At 43.4% G+C, this 19,642-nt stretch overlaps 1 protein-coding gene and 1 pseudogene across 1 annotated transcript in view; both read right to left on the bottom strand.

Annotated features, from left to right (window-relative positions):
* Nucleotides 1-209: 209 nt before the first annotated feature.
* LOC139915661 (ABC-type oligopeptide transporter ABCB9-like) lies at nt 210-14,965 on the bottom strand (annotated as a pseudogene).
* Nucleotides 14,966-17,361: 2,396 nt separating this feature from the next.
* LOC144539614 (ABC-type oligopeptide transporter ABCB9-like) overlaps nt 17,362-19,642 on the bottom strand; it is a 15,816-nt gene continuing 13,535 nt past the window's right edge. Inside the window, exon 11 of the mRNA XM_078285228.1 lies at nt 17,362-18,953. Coding sequence (XP_078141354.1) covers nt 18,639-18,953 — 315 coding nt within the window. The 3' untranslated portion in view covers nt 17,362-18,638. The remainder of the gene's footprint in view (nt 18,954-19,642) is intronic.

The following is a 19,642-nucleotide window of genomic DNA, read 5'->3' on the forward strand; positions in this document are numbered from 1 at the left end:
AAAAAAAATCGGCCATTGAGTTACATTGTGGACACTGAATTCTTGTAGTTACTGGAAGGAGGATGACAGATGAGCAATATTATGATTGAAATCAGCAATAGATTTTAATTATGGCAATGTGAGTGTGCTGTGTGTGCAATTTTTGTGATGTTCCACCATTAAATCTTTATTTTTTACCTCTATTGCAAAGCAAATTTTTTGGTTAAGCTCTACTTGAAAACATCCTGGAGAGGAATGGTTCCGTTAACATTCCTACAGAAAACACAAATAGGCCTCACAATCAATACAGATAAGGAGGTTGCCAAAGAATATTTCAAAAGTATTGCAGAATCACAATTATTGTGGAATATTTATAACTTTAAAGGTATTGAAGGCTTACTATTTGACAAATTATATTTGCAGTGTGCATAACCACCAAAACAGTAGATGACAATAGTGAGCTAGCAATGGGGGCCTGAGAATGGGGCTAGGCTAATGCCTGAGAGTAGTGTTGGCATGGCTGCAGCTGAATTACATTGCAGCAAAGTGGTAAATATGACTGGGAAATTAATACATTTTCTGATACTAGAGAAAACAAGAGCCACCAAAACACTAGTTTCGTCACAGGGTCCGTTGCGGTATCATTTACAACCAAAAGCACTTGCGTGCTTATGTTTACGTCTGCTGAACTCAGAAATAGAAATTACGAGTAGACCATGAAGGCAGCATAAGACATCATACAAATCCAACATGGATCTTTTTAATTCATCAGCATGTATGTTTGTAACCATTAAGGCCTACATATATATGTTTTCACCGTAAGTATTGAGCATATCTTTCCATTCACAGTGCATTACATAATATATGTAACTGTAGTGCCATATATTAATCTATCCTCTTTATAGACTTAAGCCAAAACATTATAGCTCCCCATAGTACATTCAGTTCAATAGAACAAGGCACCTTTCCAAAACCACCTTTCACTTAAGCTTCATCACCTGCTACAGTAAACTCAATATATAAAAAACAATACAAAAACAATAAACCAAAATAAATGCCTAGGAAGGCTTAAATAAAAAAATCTGTTATTCCTCTGTTTGGAGTGTGACAGTGAGGTGTCAAACCTTTTTTTGATACACCCTCATCTAAAGTAGGGTTAGACCCATATATCAGTGACTTCTGATATGATGGATATGATGAAGTTTATTTGATTACATATTTATTCTATAATTTATCAATATTTCCCATAGGCAACACTTGTTGTCTATTGATGTGACATTTTCATCGGATTGGAAACATTTTTGGTATTGGCCTTCAAAAACTCATATCGGTCGATGATATCGGTATCAGTCCGCTGGCTCCCCCCGTCTGACTTCCAGGCGGGGATTTGGGCGGGGTTGAGGACCTCGGCCCCCGTCTCGATGCCCAGCACCTGCCTCTGCACCAGCTTGTAGTAGAGGCCCCCGCCGGCCATCAGCTGGCTGTGAGGCCCCTGTTCGACCACTTGTTCGACCCGTTTTTTTTGGTGGACGCCCCCTCCATCCTAAATAGCACAAGGAATGGTTACATCACATCCTGTCTGGTAGTGGTAAATGTTAAAATAAGGCAGTTCACTTACAATGTGTTCACTTTCTGCATCCAGGGCGCTGGTGGCCTCGTCCAGGATAAGGACCCGTGGGTTGCGGATGAGAGCTCTTGCAATGGCCACCCTTTGTTTCTGCCCTCCTGACAGCTGGGTGCCCTTCTCTCCAACACCTGAGGAACAACAAGAGGAGGAACTGAACTGCATGACTCATCAGTACACTGGAGATGACAGACCTCTCCATTTTTATTATTTTACAAAGCACCACCGCTTAGACTACAGTTGACATCAGGGATATAGTGAATGAAAAAAAAAAGGCTACCAATAAAATATTTTGTTCTCCAACCAGATCTACAAGGCCTCATAGTTACCTGTGTCATAGCCTTTAGGGAGGGTAGCAATAAAATCCTGAGCGTTAGCCTTGGTGGCAGCCTGCACCACACTCTCCATAGGGACGTCAGTCAGGCCATAGCTGATGTTCTCCTCAACTGTCCGGGCAAACAGCACAGGCTCCTGGCCCACAAGAGCTATCTGCAAAAACACAGGAACAAATGTTAATGTTTACTGTTCGCTGCCAAGCAAATGTTACATTTGTGTCTTGTGAATGCAACAAGTTGTTACTTTCAGTAATCTGCAAGTGTGAGCATAGTCGTAGGATCTGTGTTGTTTTAAACATCTTTATTTTTACTGTATTGCCATGGTTGTTATCAGATGTTACCTAAGTTACTTGCTGCCATGGTAAGGTTGTTAGAGAGCAGAGATTGCAGAGAGGGAAAGCGATCTCTGCTAACAGGATTTTTGGAAATATTTCAGCTCCAATTCCTGTGATGTTACCATGCTATGCAGGCTGCAGAAATGCCCATTTTGGAGGTAACTTAGTGAACAAAGTCAGCGCCTCCCGAAATCACCTTTCGAAAGCTCACTGAATATTATTTGTTTAGGGCCCAGCGGTAATTCTGCAGTACAGCGATGAATATAATTATAATTAGTTGTAGCAGCAGTAGCAGTAGTAATAGTAGTAGTGGTAGCAGTAGCAGTAGCAGCAGTAGTGGTGTTGGTAGTAGTAGTAGAAGTAGTAGTAGTGGTAGTAGTAGCAGTAGTAGTAGTAGTAGCAGTAGCAGTAGCAGCAGTAGTAGTAGTAGCAGTAGTAGTAGCAGTAGTAGTAGTAGTGGTAGTTTAACTTTTACACTCCTTCCATGAAAATACCAACAAAGTGAGCACTGACCTTGGAGTGGAGGTAGTCGTGCTGGTAGGTGTCAACAGGCTTTCCATCCAGCAGCACTTGGCCTTGCTTGGGGGGGTAGAAGTTCTCCAGGAGACTCACACAGGAGCTCTTTCCACTGCCTGAAGGCCCCACCAGGGCCGTCACCTCTCCAGGCCAAAGAGTGAACGATACTCCCTGCAACACACACCATGAGTTAATGTGCAGTTAGCTACCGTTGAAGGTTAGGGGTCAACTCACTTTCAATTCAATCAATTCAGGAGGTGCTTTTTCCTCAAACTTCAAAAAGTGGACATCTTTTGCTATAAAATGATATGATGAAGAAATAATTGAGAATTAAGTGTTTTTCATCATTATGTGAACTGCAGTATCAATAAGCATAGCGTGATACCAGTCATACAAATCTGAAAAAGGGGCTTTTGAATACAGTATGACAACTAGTTCTCTTGCGACAAACCTTTAGTACATCAGTCTCAGGGCGTGTCGGGTAAGCAAATGTGATGTCCAGGCCTGTGCATGTGTCTGGGGCCTCTTTGCCCTCAGCTGGGTGTTTGGGTTTCCTGTCCATGTACTCAAAAACCTTCTCAGCAGCTCCCACTCCCTGCATGAGGCCCGTGTAGACAGATGAAATGCTCTGCAAGATGGAGCATACAAGATATGGGCCAAGGGGATTAGTTTCATTAATACAAATAGCCTGGTAATGTGATCACTGTCCATCATACAGATCCTAATACCAATGGGGGAAATTTGTTGTGCACACACAATAAAAAAAAAAGAAAATAAAACAACACAGGTTAAATACCTCAAGACAGTCTCCCAGTTCCAGCACATATGACAAAAGATATAAAGGTACCGCCACTCATCTGACCAGTGACCATGAGGTGACCACCATAGTAGAGGACAACGACTTTAAGAGCAAGCTCCAAGATCTGGAAAACACACATAAATCCTGTTCATGTTCATACTGCAACATACAGGGATGCGGTGGAGGGTAAATCTACTCACCTGTTTATTTGCAGAATACCTACCCACCTTGTTAGGCTGACATCAAACTTAATCATGGAATTTCATAGTAAACATCATAGTAAGTAGTATCAAACTGCTACACATTATATAAAGATAGTGTCTTCTTGGGTGTTATTATCAATAAATAAACTGAATGTTCTTGTCCCACTAGAGGAGGCAACTGATACCTACACAACTGGACCACATGTAGCAAGCGTAGGCCAGGGCTTGTTTTTTGTTGAGCTGGAACATGACCATGAGCCTGGTGTAGTAGCAGTCGGCCTCCTGAAAGCGGAGCAAACAGCCCTTGCTGTTTGCTCCGCTTTGGTCAGTTTCTGGAGATTAACCAACAATTTAGTTTAGTGTAGTTATTTCTATGTATAAAATGATAAACACAGAGAATTTTTTTTTGCTAGTGAGGTGAATAAAACTAGGTCACGTCGCCTTGTATTAAATGAGCACATGTAGGCCAATGTACGCATCTGTTGTTGCCTTGTTTTTCAAACAGTAACCCTGCTGCAGACATCATGATCAAGACTATTTCCTCCATTTCATGGGTTGTTAATATTAACTTGGTCAACATTCAAAGTTTCATTCAGGTATTTTATTCAAACTGATGTTTTCTAGTTTAGTTCTTTTATGCGACAACAACGTGCTCTTTTGACAAACAGAAGAATGTTAGCTTTGTCATTTCAAAAATTGTCGCACAACAGAACTCTAAACCTATCTTTATAGCTAACTCCTATTCCATTGGGGGTCTAAAGCGGTCTTTTTTGTTCGGATTATTATTCTGCTTCGTATTATTCTGGCATTATTAACTTGGCAGGTTCAAAGTCTCACCCACTGCTCAGGTAAAAATTACACCAATTGACCTGATGGTGGCCCTATAACAACTAACTTTGCGTTTTGGTCCATAACTTCTGTACCGTAAGTTGTAGAATTAAAAAATTCTTTCTATTTACCCTGGATTCCTTGAGGTATTACCCATCTATCCATATAGGCCATGCCCATTTCCATCTGACTGGCTTTTGCGCCATTTTGAATTTTCTCGAAAACGTATTTGTGCAAACGCCTCCTAGACCGTTGAGGCAATCGTCTCCAAATTTGGTATGCAACATCTCTGGATGCCCATGATTGAAAGTTATCAAAAGATGTTTGATATTACATACCGCATTGATATAATTGGCTTTCAAAGTGTAGTCAAATGTTGTGTTTACAAATATTGCCATAACTCATGAACTGTGTGTGCTATCTTAACCAAATTTGGTACACTTGTGCAGGTAGCTACTATAAGGTAATGTGCAAAATTGGTGTCATTTTGCCTATCGGGGGCGCTACAGCAACATTTTAAAATGTAAATGCCCATAAATTGACTGTAAATTGTAGAAATCAAATTATTTAATTCAGAGACCAAACATGCCACAGGGATCACACTTGCACATTGGTCCACATCACATCACATTTACCCCAGAGGCTATCAGGTGCTTGGACCCCAGCAATTGCCGCTTGCGGCTATATTTTTTATTGTTATTATTATTTAGATAATAACCTACAGTCATGCAAAGTGTTTTTTTTTTTTTTTTTACTGGTTCTGTTTGTCTATTTTATATGTTGAGAGAAACTATAATAGTAATTTTCTAATTGGTGTGTGTATTTGTTATTAAGAAAATAATTTGCAAACTACAAAAGTAGGCTACACTTCTATTTAAGATTATTTGCAATGATATTAAAAGATTAGTTACACCAATGCGCAAAACCAGTAACTACCAACCAAGCTGAAAACTGCAGCCGCGAGCCTCACCAACCCAACCACTCAATACAAGAGCATACACTATATCATACTAATACAAACAATATTGTTTGTTGTTTCAGTGAAAACATGTCAACTTATCGTCCCTACAAATAAAGAGTAGGTCTTTTGTGGTAAATTACCGCAGGCACAGTGTGATTTGCAGGCTGCCGGCAACAAGCAGCAACTCCAGCATTCAGTACCGCTGCCATGTCGAGTCAAGTCGTATTCAGTATACGTTACGTACTGAAACTCAAAAACTCGAATGAACGGCTCGCTTAACAATGTACTACTTCCTCAAAGAGCGGGTTTGAAAGTGCAATGTCTTGTGAAGGTACATGGCGATCATTGACAGTGTGGCTCACTGTAGCATGTAGTTTGATAATGTACAGAAGTCATTTGTATCAGTGCATAGGCTTGAAAGAGAGCGGGTGGGGAGAAACGCAACTGGCTGGACGTGTTCAATGAGCTTTGATGGAAACTCAAAGTTGGAGGAACTAGTACGTACCACTACAGACTGTTTTTTCACGCTTGAGAATGATTCGTTCAAAATGATTTGTTAATTTTTTTTGGCCCAGCACTATATGCTTTACCTTGTAGTACTCGCCGTAGACTTTGGAAATGATGCCGATGAAGGCATCATTTCCAGGGTGACACGATGGTATAACATTAGAACGAGAGCTCTTTTGTCATAGAAGATAATTAGACGGACGGATGGATAATTTGATGTAGATGCGAATGGCTTGATGGATGGATGGATGAATATTGTTACCATATTACCTGTGTGGTTTGCATCGAAAAAGCCAATCTCCTGCCTCATAAGAGATCTGAAAAGAAGGTTCCTGAGCCGAAGGTTTAATCTGGCAAACGTCAGGGTGAAGACTCCTCCACGCACCCCCATCGCAAGTGAACTGAGGAGAGGGCAAAACACTTTTTAGAAAACATTAAATTAATAGGCCTAATTTGCAACATTTTCATATTAATAAATGCCTGTTTTGCTACTCTCTATCGCTGATTGATATAACACAATAGTGATTCAACCCATACCCAGTATTCTGCCCCCAGTAGTTAGGTTGAATTTGGAGACCCCTGCTGGTTGTTTTCTGTCATGACTGTCAATGTTGATAAAGTTTTCACTTTAAAGGACCTATATGTAACAATGACACCCAGCGTTTAAAATGGGTACTGCAGTCCAAATTCAAAATATTGGAGAGAGTTGTCTCCCCCTGCCCCCTGCTCCTCCCCCCCAGACTCCAAGCTCACGCGGGTTGCCAGGTGAAAACAGAAAGAAAACAGATGCAGTTTCCATTTTCATAGATTGAAGAGCGTGAAGCTAATCAGTATGGTAGATAGTGGTAACATGGAAGACAGGACTCTGACTGCTGGAACTTCTGCACCAAAACAAAACAAGAAGCCTATAACAGACGAGGCTAAAAGAGCTAAGAGGGAGAGGGAGGGGAGCGCGACACCCGGAGCTCCCGGGAGCCCCGCGGATCGTTCGGCTTGAAGTTCCCGTTCCGCCCCCTGCAACACGGCAGACCGGAGACTCTGGTCAGGCTCCTGTACAGCTACTAAGCTACGGTATGTAACCTAGCATAGCAAATTAGCTTCACTTTGTCGGTACATAGCCAGCTGCCGACAGAGAGTGGGGGTACAGAAGGGAATGAAACTATCATAGTGACTTACATTTGTCAGCGGACCATGGTGTTCCTCATATCTAGTGTGTGTGCAGGTTGTAATCTCGTCGTTTAGTCCGCATTTGGCATCTGGTTCCGACGTCCTGTGTCCGGTTCATGTGTCCTGCCTTCTGCCAGCTTGATCGGCCGTAATCGCCACATTTAATACAACTCCGTACTCCGATTATGTTACTTGATTTGTGTTTAGTCAAGTTTGTTAGCTGCAGCTCGTAGCATCAGAATAGTAAATGTTGGATAAGATATGTTCACAGTCTCCATCTTTCAAATGCATCTCCAATATTTACCCGTATTTTACCACGGCTCTGGTCATGGAGCATTTTCGAAAGAGGACGAGGCTTTTTAGGTCGGGTAGAATCCATCTCACTTGATCCAGTTTGTTTGCTTGCTTCCATGGCTGCAGAACGCTGTGTTTGCGTGCCAATTTGTTTCATATCTGGCAACCCGGGGTGTCGAAATGGGCAGTGGGCGGGATCACACAGGCCAAAACACAAACAGACGTTCCGCTCCGGAATGGAAATTTCAAAGGAGAACATACTGGCTGTAGCATTGTCGGAGAAGCCAGTATTTTAACTTAGCATGTTTCCTAAATCTCTGATAAGATATCATGGTCATTTTATGATTTAGTACAGTAAATATATTACATATAGGTCCTTTAAGCCACCACTCCATTTTGTCTGGAGAAAAGATGTGGTGACATCCATGTCCATCTCCATTGTTTATGGCCTTGAAAAAGCATAATATTTTTACACGGTTTCCATTAAATACATGAAATCACCTCCGGTCTTCATCACTTATTTGGGAGAGTGTTTAGTTTTCTGTTAAGCCTGTATGCAAACGTAGGGTGAGAGCAGAAGAGTAAAAAGATTAACAATACTTCAAGAGCAACCATGTGGACTGGAAACTGGACACTGCATCACCCCTGAGTCCAAGATGTCAACCACCCCAGGTCCCGCTGAACGTCAAGACTTGGAAGTCAAGTCAGAGTGTGCAGCATCAGCATCCTCGCTACACTCTACTAACTCCAGTGTTGGTGTGGCCGTTGCAGAGGCACGGGCTAAATCAGAAGCAGCACGTACAAAAGCAGACTATGCAAAACGTCAGATAGAAATGAAAGTGGACTGAGCACGTATTGATGGTACACAAAATGCCCTTCACAATGAGAGTGCAGCAGAGGCTGCTTTGGCTGCAGCAAAGGTGCTGGAGGCAGCTGCAGATCTTGACAACAAAGAAAAAATGAGTGAGGCCAGTATCCATCTGTCATCGTTTAGCTCATTGCAGTGTACTGATGAATACGTCAAGGCACATTTTACTCACCCACAAATTGAGGGTGAAAAGACACAGGCTGCTTATACCAGGTCTCCACAGGCTCAGTATTCTGAGTCTCATGATGAGAAGGAGAACCCATCACGGTTTAACACCTTTGCTTCTCTTCCTAAATCTGAGTTCTCAAGAACCTCAGATAAAGCGCCAACATGACACTGTCCCTTCTCACATCATTATTAATGACTCCGACCCCCACCCTCCACACTCCAGCAATGTACCAAGGAGTCCACACGAGAGAAGTGATTGGGCATATAGGCATGCACCCAGATCTCCAGATATCTCCCGCCTCACTGCTTACCTTGCTCATCTTGACCTTCTTACAGCAGGGCTCAAAGTGTTCGATAACCGGCCAGAGAATTATCTGCGAGCTAGACCTTCTTATCAAGTGGCTTGGCGGGGAGGCACTGCAACATGCTATGAGAATCAGAGCAGTCCATGTTAACAACACTATGGCTGGCCTCGACAGGGTGTGGCAAAGGTTGGATAAGAGTTATGGATCTCCAGAAGCTATTTAAGCTTCTTTGTTTATGCGGTTGGAACATTTTCCTAAAATCTCAAATAAAAATCATCAGAGATACCCATACCCGGCTTTTTCATTCTTTGTTGACTTTATGCATACTAATGCCTAGATGAGAACAGATCCCAGCTTTGTCCTCCAAACCTCCAGCGCAGCACCTCCCAAGGGCGAGAGGTTTATGGCAAAGCCATGGAAGGTGAGAAGCCCAATCTCTGTCAATAAAACCGAGGTCCAAAATTCCACCTGCCCAAATCCCAGTAAGTCTGCTATGGGTCCAGACAGACAATGTCCCATCCATACAAAGCCATACTCTCTGAAAAAATGTAGAGGTTTTAGAGAGAAGTCACTAGATGAATGGAGGAACTTCCTCAAAGAGCATTCTATTTGCTATAGACGCTGTGCTTCAACAACTCATAGGGCCAAAGACTGTAAAGCTGTTATCCGCTGTTCAGAGTTCAACAGTGAGCGTCATGTCTCAGCTCTTCCTACCGGTCCACCCCCCTGGGTGGCAAAAGAGTTCACTTCACCTGCAGAAGAGCATTGCGGGGAGCAGGTCGAAGAGACACCAGCTGCAGCTACGTCCACTTGCACAGAAGTTTGTGGAGAGGGCCTACAAAGGAAATCATGCTCCAAGATCTGTTTGGCCAGTGTGTATCTCAGGGGACATCCTTAACAGAAAACAAAAATGTATGTGATAATGGATGACTAGTAATCTATCCCTTGCAAGGTCTGCTGTCATTGATACGTTTGGCCTTCAAGGGCTAGCGGCTTCATAATTGAGGCAGCAGATGGCAGTGTTTGCTTCCCATCACCAACACTCACTGAGTGCAACTTAATTCCCAATAACAGGGAAGAAATTCCTACAGCAGAAGCGGGAAACCATCATCCTCACCTAAAAACCATAGCTGACAAGATTCCACCTCTCGATCTGTCAGCTGAGATTCTACTACTGCTTGGTAGGGATGTCATTCGTGCCCACAAGGTTCGCAGTCAGGCCACTCAATGCACCTTACACCCAACGCCTTGACTTGGGATGGGTAATTATAGATGAAGTATGCCTCAGGGGAGCCCACAAACCTACTGTGCACACATTCAAGACCAGTATTTTGGAAAATGGACATCCCAGTTTCTTCAGGCCATGTGAAAACAGCATCTATGTGAAAGGCAATTTCTCAGGTGATACTCTCAAACAGCCTTCAGAGAAACAAACACATGATGGCCTCTGCAATGATATCTTCAGTCAGTCTGCTGATGATAACAAGCTAGCGCCTTCTGTTGAAGATGAGATCTTCCTCGTCATAATGAACAAGGAGTTCTTCAAGGATTCATCAAACAGTTGGGTGGCTCCACTACCATTTTGTAGTCCCTGACAGCGACTGCCCAACAACAGGCAGCAAGCCTTGAACCGCCTCATGTCTCTTCGCCGTACATTGATAAAGAAACCAGAAATGAAGGACCACTTTATGGATCTTCAGCAATGGCCATGCTGAACCAGCTCCCTTCCTGGAACATGACAAAAAGTGCTGGTATTTAGTTTTGGGGTCTACCATCCCCAAAATCAGGATTGTGTTTGATTCAAATGCAAAGTACAACAATGTGTTGCTGAATGATGTACTACTCCAGGGTCCAGATCTGAACAGATCTGAACAGTCTGCTTGGTGTCCTCATATGGTTCAGGGCTGAACCAGTTGCAGCCATGGCCGACATCCAGCAGATGTTCCACAGCTTTCTGGTCAAAGAAGATCACCGTGACTACCTTCGCTTCCTGTGGTTCCGTGACCACCAGCTGTACGGCGACATTGTGGAATATCGTATGACGGTGCACGTGTTTGGCAATTGTCCTTCACCGGCAGTAGCTATCTATGGGCTGAAGAGGGCAGCTATGGAGGGAGAAGAAGAGTTTGGAGCTGACGCAAGGTGCTTCGTCGAACAGCACTTTTATGTTGACGAGGGCCTGAAATCATTCACCACTGTGGCCGAAGCTGTAGACATGCTACAAAGAGCACAAGATGTGCTAGCCCAGTCCAATCTATGACTACACAAGATTGCATCTAACAGTGCTGATGTCATGAGAGCCTTCCCAGGAGAGGAGTCCCCACCTATGCAACTTAGTCTAGTCTATTTCAAGTGGCTGTCAGTGAGAAGCCCCTCAAGAGATGAGGTGTACTCTCTACGATAAACAGCTTGTTCGATCCACTCAGGTTTGCTGCACTAGTCAGTATTCAGGGTCGTTCTACCCTGAGAGAGTTTACCACTTCCCAAAGAGAAACACCAGGAGTGGCTGAGATGGAGAGATTCTCTACAAGACTTGCGGGAGCTGAAGATTCCCAGGAATATACTGTACATCTCTCCCACTTTCTGGAGCTCAGAGGAAAGAAATGTGTATTTTTGTGAATCATCTACCAAAGCAATCAGTGCCGTCGCCTACACAGATGCTGAAGGACATAGTGAAGTGGAGTGCATCTATGGCAAACCGAAACTTGCTCCAAAACCAGAACTCACCATTCCTCGACTCGAACTTGGAGGCCTCTTCTACGGGCAGTAGCTCAACTTTACCCAAGTGTCTAAACACAATGCTTGTCATGGATGGCATAAATGTGATAAGAACCTCAGTAAGGAGCAACTTGACCAGGCCAAAGCCACAATTATTCATGCTGTCCAGAGAGAACTCTACACAGAAGAGATCAAATGTCTTCAAGGAAGTCAAGCTGTTCCTAAGTTGAGCCCCTCCTTTGCCTCAGACGGTCTTCTTAGGATCGGTGGTCGACTGACAAGAGCTCAGCTCACATCAGAGGAATCGCACCCCATACTTGTCCCTGGGAGACACCACATTGCAACACTGTTGATCAGGCACTTCCATGAGCAAGTTCATCAAGGCCAACACTTCACGGAAGGAGCTGTAAGAGCAGTTGGATATTGGATTGTCGGAAGGGAAGCGATCAATCAGCAGCACAATCTATAATTGTGTCACTTGCCGCAAGCTGCGAGGCAAACAGGAAGAGCAGATAATGGCAAACCTACCTGCTGATCGTCTACGTGCAAACCCCCCTCTTTACGTATGTGGGACTGGATGTGTTCGGCCCTTGGTCCGTCACATCACAAAGAACACGTGAAGGCAGGCAAATAGTAAACGCTGGGCCGTTATCTTCACCTGGGGCGGCTGTGGCTCAGGAGGTAGAGCAGGTCGTCCACTAATCAGAAGGTCGGTAGTTCGATCCCTGGCTCCTCCAGTCCGCATGTCGAAGTGTCCTTGGGCAAGATACTGAACCCCAAATTGCTCCCGATGGTTGCGCCAGCACCCTGCGTGGTAGCTTGCCGCCATCGGTGTATGAATGTGTGTGTGAATGTAGGCATTGTTGTAAAGCGCTTTGAGTGGTCGGTAGATTAGAAAAGCGCTATATAAATGCAGTCCATTTACCTGCATGAGCACAAGAGCAATACACATTGAGGTGATGGAGTCAATGGACACCTCTAGCTTCATTAATGTTGTTAGACGCTTCTTTGCCATCAGAGGACCTGCAAAACGTCTAAGATCAGATTGCGGGACCAACTTTGTAGGAGCCTGCAAGAAGCTCAAAGGGATGCCATAACAAGCAAAAATAGAGCTACCTCACAGACCAAGAATGCCAGTGGCAATTCAATCCTCCACATGCCTCGCATATGGGTGGCAGCTGGGAAAGGATGATCCATGAGTCATGTTTCATGAACTTGGATCTACAAAGCTGACGTATGAAGTCCTGACAACATTCATGGCGGAGGTGACAGCGATAGTTAATGCAAGGCCATTAACCTTGGTTTCCACAGATCCAGATGAGCCACTTATTCTCACTCCAACCATGTTCCTTACACAGAAGGTTGTTACACCTCCTTTACCTGTAGGTCAATTTGATGACCTCTTCAGATGTCAGTGGTGACGAGTTCAAAGTCTAGCCAACATCTTCTGGGAACAATGGAAAGGAGAATACATCAGTGGTCTACAAGGATGGTACAAATGGAAAACAGAAAAGCCAAACCTGCAGGAAGGGGATCTTGTCCTTTTGTGAGACAGGCAAGCAAAGAGGAATGAGTGGCCTGTAGGGCTGGTTGCCAAAACCTTTCCCAGTGAAGACGGGAAAGTTAGGAAGATCGAGGTGAAGATTGCCCGCGATGGTGTACAGAGACTGTATCTAAGACCTGTGTCTGAAGTCATCCTTCTGTTAGCTAAGGACACTTGCCAGTAATGAGAAAAAACTGCACACACCTTTTCATACTTACATTGCAGTTACTCTTATAATTTACCATAGATCCGTTAGAGTTAATGTTTTGTTTGACATACTGGGGATGCCAGGTGAGTATTCTGCCCCCAGTAGTTAGGTTGAATTTGGAGACCCCTGCTGGCTGTTTTGTGTCGCGACTGTCAATGTTGATCAAGTTTTCACTTTAAGCCAGCACTCCATTTTGTCTGGAGAAAAGATGGGGGAAACATCACGTGGTGACATCCATGTCCATCTCCATTGTTTATGGCCTTGAAAAAGCATAATCTTTTTACACGGCTTCCATTAAATACATGAAGTCACCTCCGGTCTTCATCACTTATTTGGGAGAGTGTTTAGCTTTCTGTTAAGCCTGTACGCAAACGTAGGGTGAGAACAGAAGAGTAAAAAGATTAACAATACTTCAAGAGCAACCACCTATTTCATGAAAGCTTTCACATTTGCTGTTCTAAACACCCAGTGTCTGTTCCTTCAGTCATACAACAGCCGGCCAGAGGGCAGGGGGGCTGGACAACTGAGTTGTTTCTGGTTTGTCTGGAGTTTCAGGTGAGGGTGGAGTGCTCACCATTTGGGGGGTCATTTTCCCTCTTAGTAAATGAGGTAGAATCCTCATGGTAAAATTGGCTGTTTTGAAGTCAGATAAACCGCCTTTACTAAATGGCGGATAGACAAAGACACAACAATCCAACCCATCACCCCTGATTTCATCATTAGGGGACACAAAGTGAAGATACTCACCTGGCTAAGGCCAGCGCTGACAGTGTGACCAAGGGCTTAGTGAAGTATTCCATGCTCTGGTGAACCACAATGCCATCTATGGCCTTTCCAGTGTAGTAAGGTATAAAGGCTTCACCTATGGAGATGAGAGAGCAGAACATTAAGAGTAATTTGGTGTGAGTAAGTCATAACCTAGAGAATCAATGCTTCAAAACATAATTGCCAAAGAGAGTGACGACCTATTGCACAGGTCTCTTGCAATCATGTGTAATAAACAAGACTAAATTACATTACATGGCCATGTCAAGGACACTCACACACAGCGGAGATGAGGAAGAAGAGAAGGCTACGAACAGCAGCCCGCCGTCTTTGCTGCAGTAGGCCAGCAGGCATCCCAACGTGGCTCCTGAGTTGCTCTCCTTCTCCTGGCTCCCCTTCCCGCTCAACCTCCTCTTCTTCCCCACCTCTCGCTCCTCCTTGCCGGCCGTCTCCACCAGCCTCTCCATCTCCTCAGAGCTTCCTCCTCCTCCTCTGCTCCTGCTGGCGTTGGTCGCTGAGTTGAGCTCCTTCCCCAGGAGCCTCCAGAGCAGCACGACTCCCAGAGAGGAGGCGCAGGTCCAGGAGAACAGGCTCAGGAACCAGGGCTGCTGGGTCAGAGCCTGCAGCTCGCTCTGCATCAGCAGCTTGGCCAGGGCGTAGGTGATGACGGTCATGCAGATGAGGAGAATGAGGGTGGATAGTTCAGTGATCCTCCGTGGGCCGTCCTCCTCGTTCCACGACACCCCTATGGAGGCTCCCAACAGGAGGGAGGCTCGGACCAGCACAGTCCCCCACAGGTCAAAGTGTGATCTGTGTGTACAGGACAGTGGTGACAACAACATCCACCAAGATGTATAACAAGGTGCAAAGCTGCAACTTGTTGCACGTTGCACCAGCTACTTTGATGCCCATGATGATTATCAAGCTAGAATAACTTATAAGAAGTTAGGGTAAGATATTACCAGTGCCAAGTAGGCCCAAAACGTTTTTAAAAAAAGGACTTCTGGTCAGAGCTTTAAAAATAAAAGCTTTGACAAAGCTTCCCCAGTGTATTACATCCCTTGTCCAGGTATCCGTAGGCACATTAAATCCCTTAGGCCTACTGTAGCCTGCCTACACACATGCTACAATACGTCGTAAAATACTTGGTCAATACTTGGTCAGCAGACAGCATCCACGCCTCACACTAAGTCAAGCAGGTTTGACTGGAATGAAGTGACAGTGGCTACAGTACAGTAGAGGTTAAGTAGACTGGACCAAAGATCGTCTATGTTTGGGAAGATAAATGACTCTGCAGCTGATACTTTTCAGTTGCGTTACAAATCGCACCATCTCCACTAGTGCCATCATGAAGGTCCATTGGAGAATTTCCTCCAGGCAAATAATGGCTAAATATAAACAACCATGCGAAAAGATTGATAAAGATTGTTGTGGTGTGGGTGTAGGTCAATTCAGTTACAAGTAAAAGCGAATGGTAAGGTAGATGTGTCTCTGTGACACAGAAAACTTCCTTGTCTTTAGCGCTAATATCCCTTTATCCCTAGTCCCTTTAGCAATAACCCTTTGCCACTGGATGCTGTTTCAATGTAGTTTTGACTGAATAAACCATCTTTTCCATTAATGATAACACACACACTTGTGTGTTTTCCAAAAATGTATTTAAAAAATGTATTGGCTACATTACAAAATTTTGGCAGTATGTCAGGCTCAAAATGTGTTATTAAAGACAAAGTCCTCTTAGCTTTTGTATAAATTATCATCAAACTAATTAAAAAGGGGTTCACATAACTCCAATAATGTTTGATTTCTCTCTCATAGGATCTTGAGAGCAGGCTCCGCCGCACTTCAAGATGACATTTGTGGTGCACGGAAATAGAGGCCGAGTGATACCTCTGTTCTTTTCCCTTCTCTGACAGACTGCAGTTGTTGCGTAGCGTTAGCGGTGTGGCTCCTCACACCAAACACTGTTTGGGTGAATGTTCAAGACGATGTAATGTTGGCAAATCTGACAATAGTATGTTACCACAAATGTAGCCTAATGATATTTCAAATACAGCCAATTATATAACAACAAAACCCCTTTTGTACTTTACACTGTGGTGCAATTTTGGCTAGCTGAGCAGAGTTGCTGACAAGTTTACTGATGAATATGAAATCATGCAGTGTGGAACTGCTGAAGAACATGTAACGTTAGGGGGTACGTTGATATGTTGACAAACAAGTTTCTACGAAACTCATTTTATCCCCCCTCTGCTCTGTCCCGATTTCCCCATTCACATCCTCTCTCTCTCTCTCTCTCTCTCTCTCTCTCTCTCTCTCTCTCTCTCTCTCTCTCTCTCTCATACACACACAGGTTTGGCTCTAAACTGCTGGAGGCCCTAGGCAAGATTTTCTGTGGAGGCCCCCTTTTGAGACAAACCCTAGCCACCATCAAGCAATACAGACTAGAGAGTAACAAGACTTGGTCAAAACCTAGTATATGGCTGGACCGTGTATGGGTGTGCCACGTGCCACGGCCGACCAATGGTGTAACTTGATCACTCACTCGGTCAGTCAGTCACTCAGTCAGTCAGTCACTCAGTCAGTCAGTCAGTGAGTGACAGACATTCGCGTTTATAGGGCTGGCCCCGCTGTTGCGGTCCAGCCAAAAATGTAGAGTTTAAAGCATTGTAGTTTTGTTACCTGTTATAAGATACAGCACATGAATATCAAACTAAATTGTAATAAATACAAAAGGTGAATGTGTCTCTCCTCTTGTGCAGACATTAGTGATGCATGGGTTGATTAAAAGCGGGGCGGGCTGCGGGCAGGTTCGGGTCGCTCCACAGCTGACCAGCGCATCACTAGTGGACATGAGCTTTCAATGAGGACGCGCCTCAGCATCTCATTTTTCTGATTGGTCATGTGATGACAAAATGCAGCAAGGTTACACAAATGAAACAATACCTTTATTGAAAAGTATTAGAAAAAAAAAAATCTATTGCACTCTGTATCACAAAGTGAAACCAAATAACATCAGTTTTATGGGAAACAGACTACAAAGAGCTCACATCATAGGCGTAAAGGGTGTAGCACTTGCTGAAGTGCAGATGGGTAACATTCGATATATGTACATCAGCAATAGATTTTAAATATAGAAATGTGAATGTGCTGTATGTGCAATTTTTGTAATGTTCCACCATTAAATCTTTGTTCTTTATCTTTATTGCAAAGTACATTTATTTTGGTTAAGTTCTACTGGAAAGCATCTTTACTGGAGAGGAATGGTTCCATTAACATTCCTACAGAAAACACAATTAGGCTCACAATCAATTTTCAGTTTAATCTTTATGATGTCTTTTTATATGCAATACAGGTAAGGAGGTTGCCAAATGGAAAAACATTTCAAAACTATTGAAAGATCACAATTATTGTTGAATATTTATAACTTTAAAGGTATTTGAAATTACTATTTATATTGCAGTGTGCATAACCACCAAAACAGTAGATGGCAATAGTGAGCTAGCAATGGGGGCCAAAGAACAGGGCTAAGCTAATGCCTGAGAGTAGTGTTGGCATGGCTGCAGCTGAATTACATTGCAGCAAAACGGTAAATGTAACTGGGAAGAGCCACCAAAACACTAGTTTTGTCACAGGGTCCATTGTGGTATAAACCAAAAGCTTTTACAACCAAAAGCACTTGGATGTTCATGTTTACATCTGCTGAACTCAGAATTAGAAATGATGAGGGGTCATGAAGGCAGCATATAACATTATACAAATCCAACATGGATCTTTTTTATTCATCAGCATGTATGTTTGTAACGATTAAGGTCTACATATATATGTTTTCACTTTAAGCATTGAGCATATTTTTCCTTTCACAGTGCATTACATAATATATGTAACTGTATTTAGTTGAAATACATAAATACATAAATATGAACTGCTATTAGTTGATCTATCCTCTTTATAGACTTAAGCCAAAACATCATAGCTCCCCATAGTACATTGAGTTCAATAGAAAAAGGCACCTTTCTGTTGTTTTAGTCATTACACCGCTTTCACATGAGGTAACAAATGATATATTTCAGCAGCCTTGAACAGAAACACTAAATATTTCCACAAAGTCACCAATACCACCTTTCACTCAAGCTTCATCACCTGCTACAGTAAACTCAATATAAAAAAGAAAAAACAATAAACCAAACTAAATGCCTAGGAAGGCTTAAATAAAAGAATCTGTTATTTCTCTGTTTGGAGTATGACAGTGAGGTGTCAAAACATTTTTAACGCACCCTCATCTCAAGTAGGGTTAGACCCATATATCAGTTAGTGACCTCTGATATGATGGATATGATGAAGTCTATTTGATTACATATTTATTCTATAATTGATCAATATTGTTGTCTATGAGAAGTCCTTAACCTGAATTGATTCTGATGTGACATTTTGATCGGATCAGAGAAAATGTTGGTATCAGCCTTCAAAAACTCATATCGGTCGAACCCTCACATCAAGCACTGCAGTTCATTCTCAGTAGCGGATGTTGCATTCAGACTCGCTGGCGCTGCTGCTTCCTCTCCTCCGCTGGCTCCCCCCGTCTGACTTCCAGGCGGGGGTTTGGGCGGGGTTGAGGACCTCGGCCCCCGTCTCGATGCCCAGCACCTGCCTCTGCACCAGCTTGTAGTAGAGGCCCCCGCCGGCCATCAGCTGGCTGTGAGGCCCCTGTTCGACCACGCGGCCCCCGTCCATCACTATGATGTTGTCGGCCTTCTCCACTGTGCTCAGCCGGTGGGCGATCACCAGCACCGTGTGCTTCCACATGATGTTGTTCAGAGCCTGCTGGACCTGAGATAAAAACACACTGCAGTTATTATGCAAACCCACATACAGTATATCCCAAAGTGTTGCACTCAGTGTTGCTCTGGCCCACCATACTGTAATAATAGACACTCAGTGTAGACTGTGGCTTCTTAGATTTCCTCTACCTTCTTGTATTTATTCCAAACAAACTGCTGTTGTTGCTTCTGTAAAAACATAAAACGCATCACTTGTCTGTGAAGGACAAGGATTTTTCCCAGGAAAGAGGGACCCCCCCTTATATTTATATAAAAAAAGTTGTGGATTATTATTTAAAGTTATACAAGATATTGTTAAATGTTAAGTTATTTAGGAATTATACATTTTTTTTCACAGGTTTCACAGCCTCATTCAGCACATTAATTTAATTTTAATTCAAGTTTTTTCCCACGGCGCGCCATGCGGCCGGGGTCAAAAGTGGCAAATACAGTTATAAATACAGTTATATACAGTACAACAGCACTCCCTCTTGTGTGATATTGCTTAAATAACAGACCGCTGTTACACATGTAATCATATATATCATATCACTCCGCTGTCAAAGAGTCCATTCCATTTTGTTGATTACTAATCAAACTAAATAGCAACACCTTGTGGCAAAAACAAGTTACTCTTTGGTTACTGCAGACAGTCCTGCCAGACTCGTTTTTTTTGATGGATGCTCCCTTTCTTTTAAC

The sequence above is a fragment of the Centroberyx gerrardi genome, chromosome 8, assembly GCF_048128805.1.
Source record: "Centroberyx gerrardi isolate f3 chromosome 8, fCenGer3.hap1.cur.20231027, whole genome shotgun sequence".
Classification (NCBI taxonomy): domain Eukaryota; kingdom Metazoa; phylum Chordata; class Actinopteri; order Beryciformes; family Berycidae; genus Centroberyx; species Centroberyx gerrardi.